Here is a 27736-nt window from a genome sequence, read left to right as displayed (position 1 = left end):
CCAACTTCTTGACACGAAAGGAACAAGACGCCTAAAGAGAACTAAAACCTTTGAGTTAATAAACCTAGTTCAAGTGCGGTATCACGAACATAGTGTCAAAACATTACAGAACAGTAAGACTGTTAATGAACATAACCTTAGTTTAATTCATTAGTATTGTTACGAAGACGGGTCGACTGCAATGTTTCTAGATTTTTCCACTAGTTAGAGAACTTTTCAGCAGGCTGTAATATGATTTTTGACCGTTTCAGGAGAGGGTCAATCACATATTAGAAAATTATAATTTCCATAATGTTACCCTAGTTTTCAGGAAGCTGAAACCTTTTTTCAGTCGGTTTTAGAACATGTGTAGTAGAGTGGTGCAGTTTTCAGGGGACCCGTTTTCAGGCGTTTTCAGGCCTAGGTATACCCCTTTGATGAAGGAATATTCTAGACCAAACTTTCTAGGTGTGAGACAAGGACGAAATGATACGAGAGAGAGAGAGAGAAGATCAGAACTTTCTCGAAACTAGACTGAGCACTCTAGAACGCCGTACGACAAGGACGGAGCAACGTGCGAAAGAGACAAAGAGTGCGGACGTTCTAGAATTGTGCAATCGCTACTCAGTAGCAAGCCCGCCTAGAAAGTTCTCGAATATTGTTTAGAACTATTCCCAGGGATATATAAGCGAGACAAAACGCGACTAGTCGCCTTTAGTTTTGAATGCGATTACACGAGAGAAACACCGAAGCGATAAAGTGCGAATAAAGTGAATATAAGTGATAAAGTACTGTGTGAAGTGTGCATAAGTGAAGTATTTAGTGACTGTGTTTTTGTGTGTTATAAGTGCATTTCTGCAATTAATTTTGTGCCCATAAATTCCTCATTGATTTACCAAGAAACAAACCCTTGAATAAATCCACGGCATTTTCTATCCGATCCCCTAGCTCGTAACAGTATTGTAGAAAATTAAGTCAACATAATATTACTTATTAGCCATAATTATTGTATAGGCTAGATTGTAATTCATGTAAATTCGCACTCTTATATACATATAATCATTTTCGTATATAAGCAACAGGTGTAATCATTTTTATAAGTCGTTTAAAGTCGGCATAATATGGTAACCAATTGTGTTGAAGGCAATTAAAAAAATCTGCAAGAAGTCAACTTAAGTGTTACCTTAATGGCATTATCGACATGTATCCTCTGCCTTTCGTCCCTCTGCAACGCCAGTACATCCAGCAAACGAACATACAATCCTGATTGCAGCTCACTACCATGAGCTCGTCGAAGTACGCTCTCGCACAAAAGTGGTGCGGTTGACGAGTGACGTAGTGCGTCATCTACGAACTGCTTGCTGTATTCAGCCTATATTATTTGAAAAAATATATAAATATAATACTTTGTTTTACCTTTAGTTTTAAAGAAATGATAATAATGTGAATTATGTCGTTTATTACCTCAAAAAAGCTTTATTTAAACTGGCCATTTGTTATTTAGTATTGTCTTTTGTCAAAATAGCTTTTACACATAAAGAAAAACACTATTTGAACGGATTAAAGCTATGTATATATTATTCTTAATTTTAATTTTTTTCCGACGTTTCGCGTGCTTGTCACCGTGATCATGCACGCTGAAAGTTTTTAATAATAATACATAGCTTTAATCCGTTCAAAAAGTGTTTTTGTTTCTTCATTTTTTATTTATTTAAAAAAATATACAACAGTCGCACCTAATACAGGATAGAAAATAAAAAATGTGTATAGTGTACACACGTAAGAAGTGAAACTTTTTTATGACCTTATTTTTCGAAAAATGATCTACTATATGCAACTTTACAGAAATTGCTTAAATAAAGTTAAATTAGATAAAGTTTACCAAAAGGCTTTTATTATCATAGACATGAATACAAATAATACAATTATTTTATTTTACCTTATTACTACTAAGTAATCTTATCTAAGTAGATTATTACAGAATTTCATTAATTGTAATAGATTTATTACTATTATTGTTATCGTTATTAAAAATTTTTGTTATTAATGGCTTCGAATCTCTTCGAATTAACCATGATAGGGACAATAAAAGATGCCGCGTAACGGAGAAATGTGACTCGTAACCGAATAATGTGACGGTAACTTTTTTTTCCAACGCCAATAAAGAAGTTTCACTACAAAAAGTTATTATTAGATTCTTAAATTGTTTCACAATTGAGAAAAACAAATGTTAAAAAGTTTGTTACGTAGCCCTATACCATGGAATCTGCATTTCGTAACTTATAAGACATATCACCCTCACACTGGTGTCAGCATTTGTTGCCTCCTGAAGCCTCATTCTTTTGATATTTAATGTCTATTCAATTTCCTAACAACGGATTGTTTAGGCGTAACTTTTATTTTTAAATAAATTTTTAAAAAACATTTGGGTCTTTTTAAAGCTTCGATTGTGGCCTTGGTAATTAAGTACAAAAAAAATAAATAAAGACAATTTAAGCAAGACGCTAATGGGAGCAAAAGTACTATATCTATATAGATACAGTATAATTGTCGGACAAACATACACTTATGTAATTTATCACAAGCTTTAGAGAAGGCTAATGGTAAAAATAAAACTATCCAGTTAACAACTATCAAAACCAACCTGTAATATCATAGAAACGTGATTATCCAGTGTCCTCCAGTCCTGCGTAAAGCGTACGGCAGAATCCAATATACCACGACTTGCACCAACTTGTGCTGGCGTCCATAGCATGTGCAGCCATGCTGTTAGCATCGCACTACGGGCTTCCAGTGACCTATACAATTTCCAGATTAAACAATCCGAGGCGCTACAACCAGTTTTAGGTCTGGGCCTCAAATTTCTGCATCTGTTTAATGACGATTTCTCAAAATGTGCCTGACCCGCACCGTCGACTATTTAGGTCTAAGGTAAGCCGGTTTCCTCACGATGTTTTCCATTACCGTACGAGCGAATGTTAAAAACACATAAAAAGGTTGTGAACCTTCGACCTCAGGGATTACAGTCGCACGTTGAATCCTATAAGCCAACACTCCTCTATACAAAGAAAATTTATATTAAATATATATTATATAAAAAAAACTTAAAGTATTTTCTACTCACTTATCTTGAAGTTGTTGTATAACGAGATTCTGTAAGAGATCGGCGCCATTTTGTCCGCCACGCCCAAAAGCGCGTTGAACGATATTCGGTCGCCAGTTTAAGATCACTGTTATGATTTGTGCAAATCTATAAAGTTAATAAATATATTTAACTTATTTTAGATTTTACATTATAACAGAACTTCGTAAACTGAACTAGCATTTATTCTTACAATAGACCTTCCTAACCAGTGTTACAGATTGTAAAGAATCTTTTTTATTGTTTTCTTAATGAAATGAAATCTATTCTTTATGGATTAACGTGTATTTTGTTATTGTTGACACTTGTGGTAGTTTATGTATTGACGAAGGATATCGAAACACAAATGTTATATATTTTCATAAATTATGTATAAATAATTGTTACAAAGACGGGTCGACTGCAATGTTTCTAGATTTTTCCACTAGTTTCCACTTTTCAGAAGGCTGTAATATGATTTCTGACCGTTTCAGGAGAGGGTCAATCACATATTAGTTAATTGTAATTTCCATAATGTTACCCTAGTTTTCAGGAAGCTGAAACATTTTTTCAGTCAGTTTCAGAACATGTGTAGTCGAGTGGTGCAGTTTTCAGGAGACCCGTTTTCAGGCCTTTTCAGGCCTGGTAATATCCCTTTGATGAAGGAATATTCTAGACCGAACTTTCTAGGTGTGAGACAAGGACGAAATGAGAGAGAGAGAAGATCAGAACATCAGAACTTTCTCGAAACTAGACTGAGCACTCTAGAACGCCGTACGACAAGGACGGAGTAACGTGCGAAAGAGACAAAGAGTGCGGACGTTCTAGAATTGTGCAATCGCTACTCAGTAGCAAGCCCGCCTAGAAAGTTCTCGAATATTGTTTAGAATTATTCCCAGGGATATATAAGCGAGCCGAAACGCGACTAGTCGCCTTTAGTTTTGAATGCGATAACAAGAGAGAAACACCGAAGCGATAAAGTACGAATAAAGTGATTACAAGTGATAAAGTACTGTGTGAAGAGTGCATAAGTGATTGTTTTTGTGTGTTATTAGTGCATCTCTGAAATTAATTTGTGCCCATAAATTCCTCACTGATTTATCAAGAAATAAACCCTTGAAGAAATCCACGGCATTTTCTATCCGATCCCCTAGCTCGTAACATAATGTTAAAGCAAACAATCTATTAAGTATACGAGGGGCTTTATTGAAATTTTACGACAAATTTAGACTTAGACTTGCCTATTTGTTTTATAAATTTCCCAATTTCACCGACTCTTGTAGTGAGCGACCTTATTTTATTCACATAATATTCCTAATAAATTTTAAATATGTTCAATTATTCATGTATTTATTTGCATTCCATAATGTTACAATAGATGTTTAAGAGGCTTAAAGCTAGGTACAATATTATGGACCCTGTTAGGGCACAGCAAAAGAAGGTATTACAAAATTTATATTACATAATTAATAGTAACAAAATAGTACATAAAATTTCAAATTTCAGGTTAGTATTAATTATATAGAATAACATTTTTTTTATTTTTATTTATTTAATTTTGAATATTTAGGGATTAATAATTATGAAATTAAGCTATATTTTTATCTTCTAGGTACTCATTAACGCTATAATAACATTTACGTATAAGAAGTTTTTTTAGTTTGTTTGTAAATATATGTATCTTTTTTTCATTTCTTAGTGTCTCCGGTAGTTTATTATAAATTTTGATTGACATGACTAGTGGGCTTGATGCATGTATTTGTAATCGGGAAGATGGTAGGTTTAGGCGTTTTTTGTGTCGAAGTGTATATCTTGTCTGTATGTCTTCGCGTGTGGTGTAAAATTCTTTGTGTGTATGGGCAAATTTACAGATTTCCAATATGTATAATGAATGGCGCTACAAGCTTTTTAGGGCTGGCCCTCAGATTTATGTATCTGTCTCATGGTCATTTGTTAATCTAATAGGCCAATAGTACCGACGACTAGGTCTACGCAAAGCCAGTTTCCTCACTATGTTTATCATCACCGTTCGAGTGAATGTTAAATGCGCACATAGAAATAAAATTCAATGGTGAACCGGGGATCGAACCTACGACCTCAGGAATGAGAGTAGCACGCTGAAGCCACTAGGCCAACACTGCTCTATTCCTTATATTTGTATTCGTGTTAGTGACGTATTGTACAATTCTATCCCGCGTGCGTATTAGAAGCGAATGATCACGAAAAAGATACAAAATTATGAGACCCAGACCTAAAACATTGTAGCACTGTTTTTATAATAAACGCAAATTGACATCAAACACCATATTTCATTAGAAAACGTGTCCGATTGGTGAAAGTCACTTGAAAGAGATTCATTAATATTTCTTATTAGAAAAATTGCAAAAATTTGTATCATTTCTCAAACGGTTTAGAGAACGTCAACTAAAAAATAAACGTTATATACTCAAAGCAAAGATTATTGAATAAAATTCCGTAACTTACTTAGGAGTAAGGGAGATGGACTCGGGTGAAGTAGCCATAACAGTAACGAGCTGCCCCAGACAGTGTAGAGCTTCCACAGGCCTAGACATCGCTAGGCGATGTAAGGCATCCACGCCTGGACCACAGGCCTGTAAATATATTTTATTTTTATGTAACTTTTTTATCAATTCTTAAAAGGCCGGCAACGCACTCGCGAACACTCTGAGTTTGAGAGTGTCCATGGGCGGTGGTATCACTTAACATCGGGTGAGCCTCCTGCCCGTTTGCCGTCTGTTTTATAAAAAAATGTAACTATAGGTTGCTACGATAGGTTTTCTCTGGTCCTATTATAGGCACCAGCCTCCCACAAAGATGGTTAATCCCTGATTTTCCTGGGCCACAATGCACAAACAGTGCGGGCCAAAAAAAAGATGGTTAATACATGCAGCATGTAAGGCAGAAAAATGCAGTATTGCCAGGCAAATAAATTTTATTTTATAATTAAAATAATTCGTATTTAAAGAAAACTTTTTATCGGATTGAAGCTATGTATTATTATAAACTTATATTTATTTTACATAATTATAAGTTTATAATAATACATATTACAAACTTACAATTATTTTACATAATTTTTAAGTTCTTCCGACGTTTCGCGTGCTTTACAGCGTGCGTGGTCACGGTGACCGTGTGTTTTCGTTAATTGTGTAAAAGCTATGTTAACAAAAGACAATACTATCATTTGTATGAATGAAATCGATAAAAGGTTGCAATGAAGGAGAGACATAAAATTCACCATTAGAATTCCTCTAGCGTATATCTCTTAGATGGACAAAGAAAGAGAGCTCGTTCTCATGCACGGTAAGCTGACGAGCTTAAGGAAGTTGGTGGATAAATGGAGCAACTTGGAGGAGGCCTATACATTATAAGAGGTTGAAAAAAATGCTCCAATTATCAGGAAACGTTCTGAACGTTGATTTTGATTGTTTCAAGAATCATCAACGAATAAAAGTACGTATTTTGTTGCGACCAATCAGAGACGAGCACCTCAAACGGGGTTGAAGCGCCATCTTGACGGGGAGCATTATGAAAGAGTTGGGTCTATATGATTTGTGGTTGAGTAGATTGTGATTAAAAGTGAGATCGGTGTCTCGAACTGCTCGTTATAATTTACTAAAAGTGTAATTTGTAATGTTAAAAGGAATCTATATAACCCAAATGCTGTACGAGAACTATTCGTGTTGTGCTTTTGTGCTCGCACAGTGCTTGACGCTCGCTGTAATGACGATGTCTATATAGATGGAGTGATGATATTTCTCCGACATATATAATACATTTATTTTAAGTGTGTGTATATTTATATGTATATTGGAGTTACCGACGATACAATGATATACAGGTATAGCGTTAAAAAAGCTTTCGTCAGTAGTTTTTATTTGACTATATTCCATAAATACGAATCTCTATGATATAGATAATTCCATTTAAGAAAGAGTTTTTACGGAGGCTTTTCTTTCTTATACATTTACCCTACATTTAATAACCCTTAAGCACACATATTAATTTCTTAAGAATGTTTCGTTATATAATCTAGCAATATAGCGTTATATAGTATAAAAAATCCAAAATAGGAGTTTCGCATTAGAATTTTTCGCGATTATATCGAATTAAGCAGAACTTTTTTTAATGTAATAGAAGACAAACGGGCAGGAGGCTCACATAATTAAAGAAATAGACATTTATTTCTATTTTAAATTGTTTACTATGCCAACTACAGGGTGTCGGTTTTTCTCGGTGACGGTGTGCGCGCGCATCGTAAAAAATTATTTTCATCTTTTTTCTTCTAACGCGCCAAAAGAAGTACAAATTGAAAAATGTTTTAGAATTCTGGAAAAGCACGGCAAAACAGACCACATGATCCAAAAATTAATAACAATACTTACAAGTGGTACACAATGTCCCCAATCAGTAGCCAGTAATGCAAACATAACTTCCGACAGTGTATCTGGGGTCTTATCGACACCTGGGGCCTCAAGCGGAAGGGCCCAGTGGGAGCGGTGCAGGCGCAAAAGTTTTAGAAGCGCCCAAATCCACTCCGGGGCCTCTGGGACTTGAGAGGCCCACCATCCGATGTAAAGTTGGGCATCCAGAGATACCCCACTGAAACAAAATAATATATAGAAAAGTGATAGTACATAAATAGTTTCTCATTATTTAAAAATAAATAAATCACTGGCGCTACAACCTTTTTAGGTTTAGGCCTCAAATTTTTAAATCCGTTATATAATCATTTGTCTCTGAGTTTGATTAATATTGGAGTCAATCATGAAAAAGATGATAAAGAGCAATGTTGGAGTAGCGTGCGACACTCATCCCTGAGATCGTAAGTTCAATTCCCGGGCTATGCACTACTGAACTTTCTTTTAATGTGGCTTGCCGTAGACTCAAAAAGTCGACGATGTCAGGCACAGGAGGCTGATCACCTACTTGCCTATTTCATTGACAAATCATCATGAAACAAACATCTGAGGCCCAAACCTAAAAAGGTTGTAGTGCCACTTATTTTTTTTAAATTTATTATTAAATATTTGTCACGTTCTAAAATTTTAAGATTACCCGTGAGGCGTATAATCCATATCCAGTAATAAATATTGAATTATTTGAGGGCATTTTTGGGTCCAATCATTGATTACTTGTTGTAAGTCCGTCAGATTCGGCCGCCATTTTGAGACGCACAAATGTTTCAACCGATTGCTGTCTATGGACTCACCTGAAACCAGAAACTTCAAACTTCAACCTTATATGAAATATAATAGTTTTATATATAATACTTATAACTTGCGCATATGTAATAATTAACAATCATATTTACATTAAAAACTTTACTGAAATCTTTTTATTCGTTCAGCACGTATGTGTGCGCGCACGCAGATAACTTGAAAGTAATATGTCGCGCGTGACTTATTATAGATAGGTAACCAATTACACTTATGAACGTCAACAGAAAATATATATAAGATCCAATATATATATATATGCGTGCACGCACACATACGTGTAGAACGAACACAATGACTGTATAAAAAATTTATGGTGGTTCTATTATTCCATACCCTGTGCAATATCAGCGAATATATTCAACGCTGTCGTATATAAATATGGATGAGCATCCAAAAGGCGTGAAATGTTTTCCCGAGCCACAGAGTCACATGAACATTTCAGATTAGCCGGTTTACGTTTGATTCCAGTCTGAAATATATAATCTGTGATATGAATTCCCTATAGTAGCGGATTAACAATTCTAGGAATAAATTTGATAACACTATCCCTAAGGGGCCAGTAGAGATTCTAAGGGTAAGATTGACAAACGAGGCTTAGTGTATGTATTGCATTTTGACATAGGCGCTTTTTAAATCTCACCCAATATCCAAAATGGCGGCCAAATTCGAATTGAGGTTAGGCTAATATCAAAGAGCATAAATTCTTATAGATGCGTTTTTTTTTTAATTACAGAAAGCAAACGGACAAGCAGGCTCATCTGATATTAGGTGATTCGCCGCCCATAGACAAAAGCACTGCCAGAAAGCTCGCAGTCTTATTTTAAAGGACTCTAAGTCGAATTGGTTCGTTAATACTTCTGTAGACTATTGGTTAAGATAGAACCAAAAAGTCGACGCTGTCAGGCACAGAAGGCTGATCACCTACTTGCCTATTAGATTGACAAATGATCATGAAACAGATACAGAATTCTGGGTCACAGACCTAAAAAGGTTGTAGCGTTACTGTTGCACTTGTCAAACATTTAGTTTTTTCAAGTTTAAGACAAGCCGGTTTCCTCACGATGTTTTCCAACACCGTTCCAGCGAATGTTACATGCGCACATAGAAAGATGGTGCACAGCCGGGTAACGCTCAGACGGGATCAGAGTAACACGCTGAAGCCACTAGGCCAACACAGCTATTGGTTAAATCTTACCTCGAACAAAAACTGTAGTACAGCGGATGCCAAATCGTTATCGGCCAGTCGATCAATCGCTACTTGCGTGACCACTTTCACTCGAGACTCACAACTCACTACTGGTATTGTGTTTAGGGCTTCCACACGTTGTGGTGATTTGTCTGAAAGGCAGAATAATCCTTATCAATATTACGAACATAAGAACAATGCCAATTTCTCGTCGCAACTGTATTCGTTGCCCATTTGAGAAAAGACTGATGTAGTCGCTAAGATCTTAAAATGAAGGTATAATGAAGATTCAATTGAACCAAAGGCTCCTTGAGTCGGCAGAACAAAAGACTGTCTGGCCGTATGCAGGCTATAAGTGGATGCAAATGGCGCAAAGCCGGTCGAGTTGGGGGTGAATGGCCTTCGTCCAGAAATATGTCCTACGTCCAAAGATGAACCTAAACTTTCTTTTGATAATGACATTATAAACATCAAAAAATATTTTCGCCGTTAGACCATTAGAATTGTGCATTATGCCTACAGGCGTAAAAGTAATTAGATTGCATCAAAGACAATAAAAAAGCATTTATAACTCTCTATCATCGTTAGTTTCAGCGTGTGATTCTCATCACTTAAAATAAGAAAATTGCGCAGAAAACAAGAAAATTTAATATTGTAATCCAGACAATGAGCATTACACTTTTATTTCTGAAAAAATATTTCGTATTAGTTAGTTATATTATACCAATTCCAAATCAATATTCATAGTTAAGACAGGACCACGTGTGTCGGGTCCGCCAGTCTCTATATAAATATACCATAATTATACCAAATATTTTATTTATAAAAAGGAGGGCAAATGGCGAACTTATCATTTACAAGCGATCTTTTCTAGGCAAACAATGTAAGGAGAGAAAAAAATTGATAAGGTAAGCGCAAAAACTGCAAAAATTATTACGATTTTTACTGTTACTTCCGAAACGAAACTGTTTAGTTGTATATACTTACCATGTAAGTTTTCAAATGCCATGCAATACTCCCGAGCTGAGTCGTCTGACAGCAGAGTAGCAGGGATTTTATACAATTCCTCTCCCATTATTGATAGGCCCATAGAGAAACAGGACTCCAATTCGGTCTCAATTCTATCTTCTAAATCTTTGGTGTACTTATTCCTGTGTAAATTTATATTTTGAAATCAAAATTTATTTTTATATAATTTACGTGATAAAAATTAAGTTGAAAATAAAGAGTGCGTACTTTTAGGGAATTTCAAGGGAAAGGGAAAGGCATACACCCACCTGATGTTAAGTGATGCAACATGAACAGTCACAAACCCAGACTGCTCGCATTGCCAGCTTTTTAAGAATCAGTACGATCTTTCCTTGAAAGACCCGAGTGACATTGGTTCGGAGATTATTTAGTGAGCAGCTGGCTCCACATAGCACCCCTATGTACCAGTGCCGTAGAGAAATTTTCTTACAAAAATAAATCATATTTAATTAACATGACTGTACGGTGTTTTAGCTTTAAGCTTAGCAGGGAAAGACAGCCAATATAGGCAGAGCTTTATAACTTTTAAAGACTATCATGACTTTGAAGAAGAGTTCCTCAAAATGTTTGTGCATTGCAAATATTATCATTCATGAGTATACAAAATAATAATAAAGCAAACGTAATAATAGTGGTGACCAAAGACTGTGGATGAAAACAAATACATTTATGAACTGCAAATTTCATTGCTAATTGGCTAAGCACCTATTTTTTTGCATAAGTTTGGCTAAGGAAATTACGTTGTAAGAGTATTATCGTAAACATATGGACAATTTAAAAACTAAAACACGACATTAATAAAGTTATTTAATTGAATTTTATAACAACATAATTGAAAGTGCAAATACGTACAAAATAGTACGCAAAACTAATTATGGACATTATTACAAATTTCACACTACAGAATCTTTAGAAATTTCCGCTTTATACGGGCGAAATGCCGCGTTATATGGGCGACGGATATCGCGTTATAGGTGTACCGGGCAATACGGGAGATTACTGTACAATATACATTATATATGTCGTTAGTTATTTCGACTATGTATTTGCGTGTTGTTCCCACGAGAATGTCAGTGCGTGCTCCTATTTCACCATGCCTCCTGATAGAGGACAAATCTTTGTTTTTAACTTATTTTATTATTATTAATTGCTTAAGATGTTACGCGGAACAAGGTGTAACGGTTGCAGCTCCTACAAACGTTGTGTAAAACAAAAGCTTGGCGATTAAATAGAGTGGCGGAGAGTTTATTGCCAGTTCTTCCCTTCCGTTCTACGCCCTTGATTTGAGAACTGGCATTAAATGTAAAATTAGAAGCATTTAATATATATATTTTTTTTTTTCACGTTCATAAGTATACATTGTGTTACCTATATGAATAGATTATTTTTTACATTGACTTTGATATATACAGTATTTTACTTGTATATTACGAAATTTTAAGTGACGTAATACACACAGATCAAAGACCATTGCACGAATGAATCAGTAAACTTGAAATTACTCACCTAGAATGCATATGGAGTGCAGCCAGGGCGTGCAACAAACTCGCCGCTATCGTACGCAACCTATCACGTAGACGCACGTAACTGTGATGCGTACGCGCACCACGCGATATTACGTCTAGCAATACTCTCGCGCCACAACAGACTTTTAACACCCCATGGCCACCGGATAAATCACCCCATTCGTATTCACTGGTATCCATTATATCCTGATAGAAATAATAGATTAATCACGCGTTTTTAACTTTAAGGCCGAGGATTTTGACTTTTAAGTCTAAGCACATCTTGCCTTTATTAACCTTCAGTAGTTTCGAGCCTGGGAATGGAGTTTTTTTTTTCTTGAAGTTAAACACTGAGGAATCAAATGTGTCTTGGAAATAATTGAGCGCATGTCAGACACAGTTACATTATTGTTTCGCCAGGAATCTTTGACCACGGATGAGGTTACACAACTTACAAGCCTTCCATTTTACTTCCATTGACAATTAATATTAATTATTATTCCAAATTAAAATATATATTGAGTTATGCAATTTTTGATGAAACATATTTTATATATATTAAAAAAACTTACCGCTCTAGAGAACAGAGCGAGCCTAGCGACTATCTCTCTGAGGGGTAAAGAGTTCAGCACGATCATTAGATCTCTTTCTCGCAGACGGCCTTCCCCCACCGCTCCACTATCGCCCTTTACGTCTACCTCTTCCCAGGACTCATCTAAAGTTGTAATAAATGTATAATTTGTGACGCAAATAGATCAGCACTCGAGGGTACGAGTTTAGTGCTCCTTTCCATGTGTCAAATGCAATTCTAATTTTTGACATAAGGAAGTTATCTTCGGGAGTCGTCTGTTAGTCTTACCTAACGAATAATTTGATATAGGTTATGTCTATTGAGTGCTAGATTTTACGTCTGTAGTTCTCGGAGCAACAAAAGAGTGGACCAAAAAACCCTAGCATCAAATATATTTGTAAATAAATTGTTTTTTTTTCAGTGAAGTTTTCCAGTAAATAATTTATTACACCAAGTATAGACTCTTATGTAATTACTCTCTATTGGGAGGGCAACTCTCCTAAATCTGGGGCCGAGTTTTATAAATCCCATAATATAATATAATGTAAAATGGACACGTACAAACGCGCTATGTGAGATCTATGAGTCAAAACGACGTATATACATCTTCAAAAACTGGACGATTATATTATTCGTACTACAAAAGAAGAGGATATCTCTCCCATAATCCCACAAGATATAAGTAAATTATAAAATAATAATAATAATAAATTCTGGTGTGTGCTACATGTGTATAGCTGCGGTGCATAGCTTGACGGTTAAGGTTAATAAATTTAAGCTAAACATAACAACAAATATATTCCAGGCCAATTGAAATCAATTCATGTTAAACAAGATTAAAGAGCAATCTCACCCTCAACACACTCATAAGCATTTTCCAGCGACGCGTTCCCAGTAAGCAATAAATCCAAAATAGCAATAATCCTCGCTGAGGAACTAAGATCATTCGCACGCGCACGTATAATTCGCCCCGCCCATTGCACTGAGCGGCTTTGTCTGTAAACATTAAAAAAAATATTACTAGACCGTCTCTATTTTTAAATCACACTTTTGGCAGAAAATCTTGAAAAATATGATTTAAACCGACGCAGGAAGCCTGCCAAAACGCCATTGAGAGTTTCAAGACAATTCACATACAATATTTCAACATTGCAATCATTCTAAATTAAAAGTTAGATGATATTGGTGCTAATCAAACGAATTACACAAGAAATGGCAAACATAGCCTTTTATTAATAATATATTGCCACACTCAATAATTGTTTTCGCCACTGGCAACACAGCTAACAGAATTAGGATACTATCGGTATTAAGTTTTGATGAGACTTGTAGTTTTATTCTTATTAATTTGGTTATGGACTTCTTGCACTCTTGTCTTAATATTTTTTTAAGTTTCCTCTAACCAGCTATCTTTTCCAGGCAACCCTAGTATTTCAGTCGCCCATTGCACCCTATATTCATATCATAATAATGTATGTTATTTGTTGTTCTTTCATTGTAACGAAGTTTTAATAAATAAATACCTAAATAGATGATGAATAATGAACAGTAGTTGCCTCAAATCCCTCTCATCTATTAAAGCATCAGCCAATACTGCAGTCCATCGTTCTAGTGCTTGAGGAAATGCCACTGGAGCCCCGTCACTCAGACGTAAGGCTTGTAGTATCAATGACAACGCTTCACGAATTACACCCTTATTGCTTTGAGCTGTGTCAGATATTAATTCATCTATCTGAAAATAATATTGTCTTTATAATATTATATGTTAAACAGAGACCATTAAATCACTTAACAGTGTTACCAACTAATAAAATGTTTTATAATACAGTTGAAATTACTAAATTTTATTGGTGTCTATGTACCTATATCATGAATTGTAGACAATTAAATTTCATATATCATATAAATTGTGTCAATGCAAGTTTAAATGATTATTGTTATTGTTTTTTTTATTACTATTCATATTAATAATTAATAGAAGAAGTAATGAGGCTATAAAGTGTGATATAGCAGATCCAAACCTCGGATAAACAAGGAGATGCCCATAAACAATATTATTGTATTAAAAGAACATATCTAAGTAAAACAATTGCAGATGAAGTGATTTTATGCTATTGCGGATAGCTAAAGTATATTTTGATATGCAGGTTCAGAGACATAACAGTGTTAGCTCAGTAGTATGTCTTAAGCCTGCAAATAGAAGACATGTACCAGGTAAAAAACTAAATAATCAAAGAAACAAATGCAATCTAAGCCCAATATTGGGTTTTAGCATAATTGGATATTTTATACCTCTTCAAAAACATACTTGTGAATAAGCCAACAAAGCAGCATGTTGATGATGGCAATAGGTTTCCTGAACATCCCGCAACAGTCCTTCTAACCTCATCTTTGCAACTGGTAGCCTATCTTTCTGCAACTCAGCATAATCATACAATACACGTAGCTCAACATTTGCACCACAAGTACACTTTTCTGTGATTGTAATACTTTTTTTCTCTATTTTCCATAACACACTTCTTCTTTTTTCTTCGTCAATATACCCACAATTGACATTTACTCTTTCCTTCTCTAACACTGATAGGGATGATCTGTAAGAAAAGTCAATACAATGTCAGAAAATGTTTAAAGTAGCAGTATATTGACAACCACATAATGTACTTTAATTACTTTTAAAAGACAATACCTAAATGTAGATAAAAGATCAACAAGAGGATGGTCAGGTCCACTTGTAGGCCCTGTTTCAACAGCAACCTCTTCTCTTTCACTCAAACTTATTACTTCAGCTATTTCCCGTCCTCCAAAAACTCTAATGGCCTCTGCTAAAGGAATACTTTTAGCTTTTTTCTTTCTAATAATTACAGGTTCATGATGCATTTCATGTTTTTCTACATTTGCCTTTATAGGTAAATTAAAAACAGGTGCAGATGGTTGTATATCTTCTTTATGATCTGTTAATTCACATGAATTTAGAAAATCTGGTATTTGAAGTTTTTGTAGACTTTTATTTAAATCTTGAAAAGCAAAATCTTTGGATTTGTTTATTTCTACTACATTTAAACTAGTATGTGCTGCTTCTTTGTATTCTTTTGTATCACTAATACTGTTATATTCTGCACAAGTATTTATTTCACTCTGAATAAATTGAGTATTAGTCTTATTTTGTTCCAAAATATTACTTGCAACCTCAGATGTACATTCCATATTATTATGGGATTTTGAAGTGTCAATATTTTTATCTAAAGTGAATATTGTATTATCTTGGACAAATACTTCTGGGACAGTTGTCTTATTATCAACATTTTCTGGTACTTCCTCAAAAGGTTCATGTAGACTTTTTAAATTACTTTCTTTGTCATGAGTAGCAGTTTTAACTTTGGATTTCTTTTTCTAAAAAAGTAAAAATGATAATGCTAGTTATAATAGCTGTATTAATATCATAATAAATATGCATTCATGTGTATCGATTGTTTATTCGGCGAAAGAAATAAACAAAATAATTACTTTACATTTATTATTTACTAAATGCCAGGGCCAGATGAGATGTATTTAATGATCTTAGGTCAAAAGGAAATTGTAATTACGTTTTCACACTTACAGTATCTATGAAATATGCGTAGATTTTAGTTATCTACGCATTAGTTTCATACAAAGAAAAAATTATGTGCTAATTTATGATATCTTATGAGTAAAAGATTTTTTAACAAACCTCTCTGCGTTTTTCTTTCATAAGTGTCGCCATTATGGTAACTTGTAATAAAATAATGAGATTAAGTATTCTTTAGTATCTTTACATTGTTTGTATATTAAGTTTTGGTATACATTTTTATTTATTTTGTTTTGAGCTGTCAATTTATAGAAAAAAAATTGTATTTCCGAAAAGTCAGATTAAAACATCTGATTTACGACAAGTCAAGTTGATTGACATATGCCAAAAATTACACGTCAAATTCACTTCAGGGGGCTTGTAAAACGTCGAAACCTAAAGTTTTATGAAAAATGACAGTTCGTGTCGGCGACTTTTCAAGAATGACAAGAACTAAGACGTAACAAGCTCTCAAATTCTATACGCTTTGTCTATAGTGATATAGATTATTGTCGTTTTACTGTCGAAAACTTCTTCAAAATCAAGACATAATTGCGAATATGTTCTTGTGAAATTCACAATTATTTATTCATTTATGCATTTGGATAACCAATTTTACTTTTTACCCATATTAGTGTTCTGATTAGACACTGTTTCGCTTCAACGTTTATGCTCAGTTCAAAGTTCATACCTATCTTTCACACTTCATCATTCATATTCGCTCACTTGTTAGTTTAGAACATTAATTTAACAAACTTAAATTCAGGAACCAGTTCAATTTCAGTCTTCGGCTTGACTAGACGCAAGTATTCACCTAAAAGTTTGAGTTGTAGTTTGATTTCTTTAATTTTACTGTTATTCAAGATCAGTGTTAATTTTAAAATATCAATTAGTTTCTTTATAACAGTTTTTTCACTCATATTTGTTAAAGTACACGTCATAATTACTAAAGGTAAGAATCTAAGCGGAAACCTTTACTTGAATTGAAACCACATAATAAATTATTTTAGGTACATTTTAAATTCTGTGCTTCATCTTAAATGTTATCATGTCTAAATTTTCAACTTGGCTATTTATTTCATTTAACTACCCTCTTCATAATCCAACTTTTTTTTAAAACTGGTCGCACAATTATTGTCCTAATTACTTTGATTAGGTATCGCACACTTATTGTCTTAATTACTTTGATTAGGTATTGTGTTCTTGCTCCTTCCTTAATTTCTACACAGTTTATTTTGTATCACATTATTCCAACCTCGCAAGTTAAATAAAGTATTACAAAATAATAAAAGGTAGGTAGTGCCATGGAAACTTCTGGTACTTAGTTTAAGACTTACAAATGGACTCCAATACGATTTCAGTTCAAATAAACTTGTTATAAATAACGTGATTCCAAATCTCAGTGATTATTTGTTTTTTAGTGACATAATTTATTGAAAGTGATGAAAATTAATTGAAATGATTTACTCTTTAAATTTCTCTATTTACATTATCCTCTTTTTAAATACAAATTTCGATATTATTGTATTGGCTCATTACTGTAAACATAAATTTTTATGAAAAAATAAATTAAATTTTAAAATATACATTTTGTTAGATGGCAGCAGAAGTTGGTACTCCCTCATTTAGCCAATTGCAATCGGTTCAAAAAGCAATGGCTTTACCATCAGTAGAAGCTGCAGTTGGACAAGTTGGGGCTTTATACAGCAAAGTAAAGGGTATGATTTTATTTGTCTTGATGTCTCAAATATCGTGCAATTTAAAAAAAAACTTCTAATTGATTACATTCACCTCTTATTATTAATATTTCTTCTGAATTGCATAAAAAATAGTGTAATAATTAAATATAAAAATCTTTTAGGGGCACACTCTCTCCTTGAATGGGCACTGTCAACAGCGGAAGCCAGCGTCACACTAGCAGCACATACTGCCGCACCATTTGTTGCTGCACCCCTTGCAATAGGGGATGCAAAGGTCGCTGCGGCACTTGGGGCGTTGGAGCGAAGGATCCCAATAGTGACTGAGCAACCTAAAGTTATTGTGGAAACCACCAAACAGGCTGTGCTTTCAAAAATTTCCCCACAGTTAAATCGGGTATGTTTTTTCCCCTTTTATATCTATAATTAAACATCTACTTCCAAGTCTCTAGGGCTATTTTACTACAGGATTTTTATTTAATGTGTTATTATTACTGTTTGTCTTTCTTTTAATTAGTCTGTTAAAACTTGTGATTGAGATTTTGAAAACTTCTTAACATTGTCTTTCCTTATATTTAATGTTAGATTCAATTAATAAGTTTAGGCTAAATCAGTGGTGGGCAAAATTTTTTAAATGGCAGGCCACAAAGTTTAAGATATTCTAGAGGAAGGCCAGTTATAGAAAAAATGCATTGTTGTTAAAGCTTTTAATTATATAATATTATAAATATAAAACAAATAGAATCTATTTTTTCTCCTCAACTGTCAAAATGTTATACCAGGCCACTGCTATACTCTCTTAAATACTTATAAATAGTTATTTAAGAAAGTTCATCAGCCGGATTAAATACTTTCCGTATAATACTTGTATGAAAAAACTGTGATAATAAAACATACATAATTTAAAGTCCAAAGATCAACCTACTGCTGACTCATAATAATTGTGCAATATTAATTATACATGTTTCTATTTAGGCCTGTATTCATTAGTTTATGTAGTATAGCTTATGAAATGCTTACGGCCCTTTTATTTATAGACTTGCAGGACAGGTTTTTTACGTGTTGCTACTTAAAATGGTACTAAATGACATGTGAAATTATTAGTAGAATAGTTTGAGTAATGGAAGTAGAAATTATCTCAACACTTTCGCAATACAGTAATAGCAGTTGTTGATACTTTTTTGGCGTTTTGTTATTCGGACTTTTTATGTTATTTTCATAGTGTAATTGTTTCGTATTGCGGAGTACTGTTTGAAGTGTGTTGTAGGTAGCTTTAGACAGACCGCCAAATTTTGTACCTATAATTACAATAATCTCTAGATTGTAATCAATGATCGATCGTATAACATTGCGGTTACAACTAACGATAAGATTTGCATATTGTTTTTTCAATGTAATTTGATATTATTTAATTACATCTAAACCAAAAAACGTCTCGTTTTTGATCACGTACTTCATTCGCATTCTATGCGCTAGTCCCACTTCCGTCATAGCTTTGATTGACAAGTGAAGTTTTGTGACCATATTCATAGACAGTTAGGTATAGTATGTTTATAAAAGCTTAGGTGATAATCGCGTTAAATGTATCTTCGGACAGATATTTATATTGAGATAATATGTGTACATGACTGATGCATTAAAACCCTTACTTAATATATTATCAATAATTATATTTTGAACGTTAATAGTAGGTATATTGTTTTTTATCATAATTTTTACATGATTAGATATCGATACGGCGCACGTTGACCCGGAACGCGAGAACCTTCGTATTATCTGGGCTACATCCGTCGATATTGAGGATCCGTTTGCATGTAATGTTTTGGGTTATACAAAGGTCATTTGATAAACACTTTAACGGTATTACGGACCGCTGTTGGTGGCTTCGTTACGATAAAAATATTTTAAATTTTCTCTTCCGAAATCTTTAGTAAGCGTTTACATGTATGCTTGGGGTTCCTGGGTACCGACCGCCATAAAAATCTTGGCACTATAGTTTCGCCTATTTCGTTATCGTAGGCACCTACCTACTTGACTATAAGATACAAAAAAAATTGTGTACAGCATAACATAACACTTTATTTCAGAACTAAGACCGAGATATTTGATAGTAATACATACAATATTGAATACTTCAGCTAGCTTACGTATAATACGTGGTACGGCTTCGTCATGGACGAGGAAGGAAAGGACGTTCTAATGTCATGGTTCACTGAGCAGAAACAGTTTAATACATATTTCGCGATAGCAATGCAATATTTAACTAGGCATATAGAATTAATATGTTAAGACGGATTGAAATTGCAACGTACACTAATTATTACATCATCCTTTCATATGGTACGCCCGTACTCATATATTAAATTATCTTTGATAATAACAACTAAACGTACGGCCATGAACATTAATGCTAGATTAGAAACTGATTTTAGGATGTATGGGTAACGTGACCAGACGTAGCGTTTTGAACGAGTCTATCCATTTTTCCAATTACGAGTGCCAGTGTCCCCGATATGAACTGTGGGACGCAATTTTGTTTTGCGTTTTGCGAGCCATGTTTGTAAAAAAAACCGTGCCAAATTTGTTCTTTTGTTCAACTAACTTAACATTTTTTTAATTCGTAACTTTTAAGCGAACTAACTATTTCTAAATTATTACTTATAACTGCTTATTATTTGACCTTAATTAAACCAATGTCCCGTTTTGAGTCAATATAGGGCGTAAAAGATAGTTTAAGCGTCTAAAATTTACCATCATCACAATTAGTCGCTCTCATACTAAATCGCCAAAGGCGAATGTTCTAACCTTACTTTTGAAATTTAATTATTAATTAACTCTCAGATTGTATCACGCTATTGTTAATCTATCCGGTAATGTTTGTAGCAACGGCAAATTGTTTTTATTCAAATGCATAAGTAAGACTGTTGTAATTATTTTAGATTGTACAATATTCTTCTAGCAAATTTTATTAGTTCGTGACCAGTATGCATGTTGTGTCATTAATGCGATATTGCCCTAGATAGAATTGAATTGTATCATATTGAATGTGGGTAGGCTTTTGTGGGCCTCGTGGCCTCAGAGTGCGTCTCCCATCCTTGAGGACGCAGGTTCGATCCCCGTGCACCTATGGGCCTTCTTTCTATGTGCGAAATTAACAAACCATCGTGAGGTATCTCGCCTTAGACCCAAAAAGTCTACGGCGTGTGTCAGTGATAGGAGTCGACTTTAAAAAGTTGTAACGCCACTTATTTATACTTAATGTGAAAATTTATATATGTTCCAGATTTTGATTATGTTTTAGAAATACCCACATAAAATAATTTGTGTTGCTACCAACATTTCGATACTGTACTAACATAGTTGTAAGTCCCCCTAACACTACCATAACTTTATTTAAAGGTAAATCTAAATCAGGTGTATGGTGCCCGCGTAGCTGCCGAACAGAAAGTAAAATCGCTCAAGGAACTCAGCTGGGTCAAAGCAAACGCCTTGCTGTCCACGGCATATGGCCAGAAAGCTATGCAGGGAGTTGACAGTGGAGCCGTGTATGCTATGAGACTTCTTGACCACTACCTGCCGCCCGTTCAGGGTGAGACTCCAGGTATGACCAGCTATTATCTTTTTCATATTACAAAATGTAACTATAGAACAAGAAACTTTTTAGAACTAGTTTTAGATATATTTTAGCAAGCAAATGAAGTTGTGGTTGGACATTTCAGTTGAAAGAACTAAAGGACATATAATATTCTGACATACTACTTTCTTAAATGAAACTATTTATTTCTAGTGAGCAATGAGATTGTACCAGCAGATACAGATCCCACAATGCACACAGTACAAACTGTGGGTCGGCTCAGCGCCGTGGCTGCGAGACGTGTTTGGGCCAACCTTGCCGTCAAAGTCACTGAGCTAAGGAGCTCAGGTGAGATGTCTTAGTATGTCTATTTGCAGATCCTTTTGAGTTATTCGGAACTCGGTTTAAATTTAATTATTTCTAACAGGCATTGAACTAGACGTGCGTCGCTATATCACGGCACTATTGGCCGCGCTTCATCTAGCAAAGGTCACAAATGATGAACAGCAGAAAGACCAATCTATAGAAGAGAGAAAAGAACAAAAGTCAGCTGAACCTACCCCCGAGAATACCCCATCTAAAAATGAAACACCCACGTCCCCGCCAACCATTGAAATTGTCAAAGCATCACCCGAAGCAAAGTCGGAGGGTGACCAGTGAAAAAAAATATTTATTTTTTATAATTTTAAGAATAACCACAGTGAAGATATTATATTTCTATCTACATTGTTTTGGTAATATATTTACTCCTGTATAATGAAATTATGAGACTGATGTCTGTGCATGCCTATATAAATTTTATATTATGATTATCAAATATAAGCTCTTGATAAAATGTTGTTTTAATAAAAATGGGTTTGGATAAAGTGTTTATTAAATACTTATGCATAATACAATAGTTCTATACTTATTTTTATACGGCGACATAGCTTTATATATTTCATTATAAATAAATGCGCACATTATTGTAACATATATTATCCACTTTTTGGCACTTATCAAGCGGTAATTAAAGATAATAAATGAAAAGACGAAACGTATACACGTCTTATTCTATTAAAAATAAACACAAATTAAGTACATAGTATATTTGAGTTATATATCATTTGAAAAAATATTTTTGTGCATATATATAAAATGCAGTTTGAATGTAGTTGTATAATCATTTCAAATAGAAAGTAGAACATACCACGACCACAATGAGCAAGATTTAATTACTTGACATTGGTAACGGTCATGGCAACCACATACTGTCAAAACAATAGACAAAACTAAAGCTATCCTTAATATAATCTATACTGCTGTGGTTTCTTGTCTGTGAACGTTTATCCAAGGCCGTGGTCATCGAAGAATCCCTGCGGGGTCTCCTCCTGCAACAAGGGTTATCACTGAGCCATTGCCGCTCGTGGCCGTGTTAAACCGAGCTACCGTTTTCGGCACTGAACACGGTCTACCTTACTTTAAAGTACAAAAATGTACAGTTTTGTTGTAGCTGGATATGATGTGATGAATTTTTCTTGAACAGTGTTTTAGAAATAAATTAATTTTACGATTGTTGATAAAAACTATAACGTATGAAACTCAAAAAAAAAATCTATAGCAATGTAGGTTTGCAGTTAAAACGCATTGTGACTTTTAATAGTTTTATTCGATCAATTACAAAAATTATAATGGCAAAGATTAAATACCTAAAATTAAAGCAGAATGAATAATATAAAATAATCTATCTAGAAAAAATAAATTCGTAATACTTCAACGTAATAAAATCTTTAAAAAATCAAACAAAAACAGTAAAATAGAATACTTTGGCCTAATTTAATCTATAAAAATTATGTCATTCCTTATTTTAATCTAGTACATATTATTCGGTAATATAATACCAAAGTTAACAATAACGAAATAAAAGCGTAGCAAGCATTCTATAAACCCATAATAACAATAGGAACGAAAGACATACAATGTATGATATTCGTCAGTTTTAGTCTCCAATCATTCTAGTACTTACATATCCTATTCATTTTGCCTAAAACACAACCACTCAACTTAAAGTTCATTAAAGTGTCCCACAAATCACCACTGGCGCCCGGTGACGCCTCAGAGGAGGCCAACGTCTCGTAGAGCTTCGTCGACTGTCTCGTCCTAATACATTTAATCCATGGTTTTGGTGAAATGGTCAGCCCATTTGGCCCTACTATTTACGTTCTACTAAGAAGGTGAATCGTGATTTTGTTATTAATGCGATTTGAATGATATTTCGAGTGCATTAGTTTCATTCAATAGTTACGATTAAACCCTTTCAGGGGAACAAAGAGGGTACTCTTAAAACTTTGCATAACAAATGTGAGGGTACTTCTAATCCATAGATATCCCATTTCATTACCCAATGAGCATGCTCTCCTTCACCATAAGCGATGTTAATGCAATTTTAGCCAGTACATGAGCTCTGTATATTAAAGTTGAGGTATTTCTTTGTAAAGCTCATGCCACATTAGTTAGGAGCGGGTTCATGCAAGAAAACAGAGTTATAGTTCTCAACGATATATTTAAAACAACCCATTACATAAATGCAACATCCACCATTGAGTAACGACATTGTTTCGCTTATTATACTTATGGTATTTCAATTTTCCATTTTAGAAGGTTAATTTCAAGCATAAAAACCGCATTCTCGCGTAGTAAACTATTCTACTGGAGATGAGCCACAAACAAGATTCTATAAAATATACGTATTTAGTGGCTATGTATTAAATTACTGTTATTTTCTTACTTAAAATAAGATTGGCAAGATTTAAAATAACAAAAAAAAATATTATATCTATGGATTGCAATAACGATAACTGTATCGTTAGTAACTGTACTGCAAGCGAATGTCTGAGAAACACACAAAACTAACTAATTAACTTTGTCTTCTGCAAAGAAGCTCCAAAGTAGATCTTCATATTTATAATAATTATAAATATGAGTAATATTTTTCCAAATAAATAATCTTTCTTTTAAAGAAACACTTATTAATAGTAGTAAGTAAGTGATGAAAACAATTTTATATGCAGATTAAATTAAAAATAACCTTGAAATACCATTTTACTAACAATAAAGGCAAAACAATGTCACAAATACAATAATATGATATAACTAAGCTACACAAGATAAGCAAATACACAAACGACTCGACAGAACCTTAACAAATATACTTAGTATAGAAAGCCTCAAAGAATACAATATAGTTGGTCTACTTAATATAAGCTCGATTAGACCTGAATGTATTAAAGATTTAAAATTACTATTAAGATCACTACAACTTAACTACCTATGAATGAATTATTTTGAGACTGTTATGAGAGGACTAATAAATATTTACTATATCTAGTGTGTATTAAATTCTATTCTTCATTACATAATGGTGCTTCTAGATATTCCTAATGCTATTTTGTGGATGTATAATGTATTGAGGAAGTTCTCTTCTCTAGTGTTAACTTGGTCATTGAAAACCAGAAAATATCAAAATTTTGAGTAGTGCATAGTTGAATTTCAATTAATGTTATCATACAATTTGCAATAAATTGGTTTAAAGCTCATGCGATAGGTAAGCAAAAAGCAATTAATATAAACGCTTTTTTTTCAATCTCTATGGTATCTACTGTGGGATGATATTTTGTTCTATATAAAAAAGCGTTTATAACCTTTAGACGTTAGTGCCAGAGTCCGTCGATTAAGTCCTGCGAACCACCAGCATGCATCATAGAGAAGAATTTATTAGCTGTGCAGTGCAAGACAGGTATTCATAGACATTTAATTTATATTCTATATTAAATAGTCTGTGGTTTATCTAGCCTATAGTGTTTAGTGTAGGAGTAGAGTACAGAATAGGAGTTATTTTTTGTAAATGTATAGTACAATAACCGTGACATTTACTTTCCTGAATATATGATTTTGAATCATTTATCATCATTTGCATTTCTAATATGGACCTCTAGAAATTTAGGCAATTATTGAAATTGAAGTGTAATATTAAATATAAAAAGGCAGTGCTCCTACTATAATTAAACATCTAAAAGGCACTACCGAGGCCACTTAACTAACAACATGGTCCACATTTCCATTTTTTGCCTACAGCATCTAATTTTAAACCGATATGTATTAACTATGATATGGATGTTTCTATTCCAGACATTGGTCTGTCATACTATTTACAGTTTTATGTCAAAACAAACCTACTCTATAATTTGACTGTTTCTGACTTTTGCTAAGCTGTGCAAACTTTATAGACATTATCTGTGTAAATTAAAATTTGTATAATTACACAAATAGATACTGATAAAACTGAACAATATCTAAATAATCAAATAATCCTATCCTATTGCAGTATACTCGCTCTTGGATAGTTGATACCAATAAAAAAATATTAAATTATACCTGGATATCCTCCACAGTATTTTGCATCATCATATAAGTAACCCAAAAGATTTGAAGAAACAATATTCATATCCAAAAACATCTCAATCTCCAATCAACAACATACATTTTGTCAGCCACATACATGGTATTTATAAAACAGATCTGATACATTAGCACTATTATGTTGAAACCAATTCAATTGTTAACTATAAGCATTTTCCAGCTACATAATTTATATTTATTTTAATGTTAATTTTTGTTTACCACTTGATAATTGATGGTTAAAAATACCATATTTGCAGATCATGATACAAACAATTGTTCAAACAAGTTCATTATCCTGACTACTGACCTCTTGCAATAAGTCCTGAGCAGCAATAGCCTTCAGCACATTCTTCTTGCTTGTCTCCTGAAGCTCTCCACCGAGCACCAACTCATCCAATATAAAATAGGCCTTCTCAAAGTTGAAAATTATATCCAACTCACATACCTGAAAAATTCAAAAAAACTAAAATTAAAATTATTAATTTTATTATCTATCTGCACCATTTATACAGATATTTGTCAAATAAGAACTAAAGCAGAAGCAGGTTGCATACCTATGGTAAGGTTATATTTCTTTCTTGTCTACTTTCTTTTCAGTCTTGAGAATTTAAATCAGGCATAAGATAAGATAGAGAGAGGTATGTAACAATAATACTGTTGTTCATTATAAGTGAAAATCACACATGCATGCATTCACATGATATGCTTTTAAACTTAGCCATGGTGATGATTACCAAAATACTACCACAACTTACCATTATTGCTTCATTAATTATATTATATATGGCAACCCTACACTTTACTAAAATATATAACATAATGTGTAACTTACACTTCCAAAGTACTTGTCAAGAAGTTCAACATATCTGTGAATAAGCTCTAAGGTGAGTAGTTCATTATCTTCTTGCTCCATAGCACAGCAGAAATACAATGATGCATACCTAAAACATAACATTTTTATGCTAGAAATGGCCTATGCAGTTCATTAAATATTAGAGTGGTCATAGAGGTCATAGAAATTTGATCTCATCAAGCCTAAAAATGATTAATAGAACAATAAACATATGTATTAATAACACTAAGACAGTTCAAATACAACAACGTTTTAACATACCTTTTATATACAACTTTGACATCCTTCCACTCCAGAAATGAGCACATTTTTGGTTTCCGGGCCAATACTGTGGTGATTAATTCTCTGGTGATCTTCTTTTTTAATTTATCAGGATGAGCTACATACCATTTCTGAAGACGTAATTTGCCTTGTCGACTAAATAAAAGCATGAACTGCATCTGAAAACATACAACATAGAAATATTGTATCCGGATTAAATCTATTTCGAAATATTCCCAAACACAATATATGAATTTCATTTACTAAAAAAAGTTAAAACTAGGCTAACCTAAGACTAAGGTTACCTAATTTAAGATAAAATTATAGAGTATAAAAACTTGTTAGTTAATTATGAAATAATTGTGACTCAACCTACCATTTTGAAAACTTAAGTAACATAAAATATTGTTTTATTTCTATGGAATGTACGTTATATAATGCAGTGTGATTAAACGACGATCACTATTCTAATCTCATAGTGAGGTTTTACATAAGAAAAAGAAATAAGTAAGTATATTTCCAAAAGAGGAGAATTAATAAAGATTAAAGGTGTTACTGTTCACTGTTGGCACTTGGAATTTAGCCACAGAACACTCAACACAGGACTTAGGCCTTTAGCATAGTGACATTTGTGACTGTGGGTTTGTTAATAACAAATGTGAATTTACACCAAATGGATGACGTTAGACAT

At 33.6% G+C, this 27736-nt stretch overlaps 3 protein-coding genes across 7 annotated transcripts in view; 1 reads left to right on the top strand and 2 right to left on the bottom strand.

The window, feature by feature from the left end:
* LOC123708723 overlaps positions 1 to 16471 on the bottom strand; it is a 66942-nt gene extending 50471 nt beyond the window's left edge. The window contains exons 1-16 of the mRNA XM_045659570.1: positions 16344 to 16471; positions 15321 to 16024; positions 14943 to 15225; positions 14158 to 14366; positions 13488 to 13630; positions 12636 to 12778; positions 12065 to 12270; positions 10517 to 10680; positions 9539 to 9681; positions 8677 to 8812; positions 8180 to 8333; positions 7507 to 7723; positions 5585 to 5712; positions 3104 to 3229; positions 2624 to 2777; positions 1163 to 1351 (exon numbers count right to left, since the gene is read on the bottom strand). Of these exons, the coding sequence (XP_045515526.1) occupies positions 1163 to 1351; positions 2624 to 2777; positions 3104 to 3229; positions 5585 to 5712; positions 7507 to 7723; positions 8180 to 8333; positions 8677 to 8812; positions 9539 to 9681; positions 10517 to 10680; positions 12065 to 12270; positions 12636 to 12778; positions 13488 to 13630; positions 14158 to 14366; positions 14943 to 15225; positions 15321 to 16024; positions 16344 to 16376 (3132 nt within the window). The 5' untranslated portion in view covers positions 16377 to 16471. The remainder of the gene's footprint in view (positions 1 to 1162; positions 1352 to 2623; positions 2778 to 3103; positions 3230 to 5584; positions 5713 to 7506; positions 7724 to 8179; positions 8334 to 8676; positions 8813 to 9538; positions 9682 to 10516; positions 10681 to 12064; positions 12271 to 12635; positions 12779 to 13487; positions 13631 to 14157; positions 14367 to 14942; positions 15226 to 15320; positions 16025 to 16343) is intronic.
* Positions 16472 to 16792: 321 nt separating this feature from the next.
* Positions 16793 to 22326, top strand: LOC123709138 (lipid storage droplets surface-binding protein 2). 3 transcript variants are annotated; one of them, XM_045660286.1, is made up of 6 exons: positions 16793 to 17172; positions 17818 to 17938; positions 18082 to 18314; positions 21317 to 21518; positions 21705 to 21839; positions 21919 to 22326. In XM_045660286.1, exons 2-6 carry the CDS (start codon positions 17818 to 17820, stop codon positions 22149 to 22151), a joined length of 924 nt encoding a protein of 307 aa, XP_045516242.1. In that variant the 5' UTR covers positions 16793 to 17172; the 3' UTR covers positions 22152 to 22326. The 3 variants fall into 3 exon arrangements, with proteins under 3 accessions (XP_045516242.1, XP_045516244.1, XP_045516243.1); XM_045660288.1 differs by having other exon boundaries at positions 16807 to 17172; positions 21332 to 21518; XM_045660287.1 differs by lacking the exon at positions 16793 to 17172 and adding an exon at positions 17329 to 17512.
* Positions 22327 to 22378: 52 nt separating this feature from the next.
* On the bottom strand, positions 22379 to 27673 carry LOC123709140 (AP-1 complex subunit sigma-2). 3 transcript variants are annotated; one of them, XM_045660289.1, is made up of 5 exons: positions 27422 to 27673; positions 27046 to 27224; positions 26764 to 26872; positions 26239 to 26376; positions 22379 to 22861 (listed from the first exon to the last, which is right to left on the bottom strand). In XM_045660289.1, exons 1-5 carry the CDS (start codon positions 27422 to 27424, stop codon positions 22817 to 22819), a joined length of 474 nt encoding a protein of 157 aa, XP_045516245.1. In that variant the 5' UTR covers positions 27425 to 27673; the 3' UTR covers positions 22379 to 22816. The 3 variants fall into 3 exon arrangements, 2 of the variants coding, with proteins under 2 accessions (XP_045516245.1, XP_045516246.1); XM_045660290.1 differs by lacking the exon at positions 22379 to 22861 and adding an exon at positions 23284 to 23630; XR_006753688.1 differs by lacking the exon at positions 22379 to 22861 and adding an exon at positions 24014 to 26084 and having other exon boundaries at positions 26123 to 26376.
* Between the last annotated feature and the right edge of the window lie 63 nt (positions 27674 to 27736).

This window comes from Pieris brassicae, chromosome 4 (assembly GCF_905147105.1).
Source record: "Pieris brassicae chromosome 4, ilPieBrab1.1, whole genome shotgun sequence".
Taxonomy (NCBI): Eukaryota; Metazoa; Arthropoda; class Insecta; order Lepidoptera; family Pieridae; genus Pieris; species Pieris brassicae.
The sequence above is the reverse complement of the archived record's forward strand: the minus strand, read 5'-3'. Positions and strand labels throughout refer to the sequence as shown.

Bases quoted from the DNA above. Each gene is read 5' to 3' on its own strand.
- LOC123709138 (XM_045660286.1), top strand. From the start codon at position 17,818: ATGGCAGCAGAAGTTGGTACTCCCTCATTTAGCCAATTGCAATCGGTT. The intron at 17,939-18,081 runs GTATGATTTTAT...AAAATCTTTTAG, and splicing joins TTTATACAGCAAAGTAAAGG to GGGCACACTCTCTCCTTGAA. The intron at 18,315-21,316 runs GTATGTTTTTTC...CTTTATTTAAAG, and splicing joins TTTCCCCACAGTTAAATCGG to GTAAATCTAAATCAGGTGTA.
- LOC123709140 (XM_045660289.1), bottom strand. The intron at 26,873-27,045 runs GTATGTTAAAAC...GTTATGTTTTAG, and splicing joins GTCAAAGTTGTATATAAAAG to GTATGCATCATTGTATTTCT. The intron at 26,377-26,763 runs GTAAGTTACACA...TGAATTTTTCAG, and splicing joins TTGACAAGTACTTTGGAAGT to GTATGTGAGTTGGATATAAT.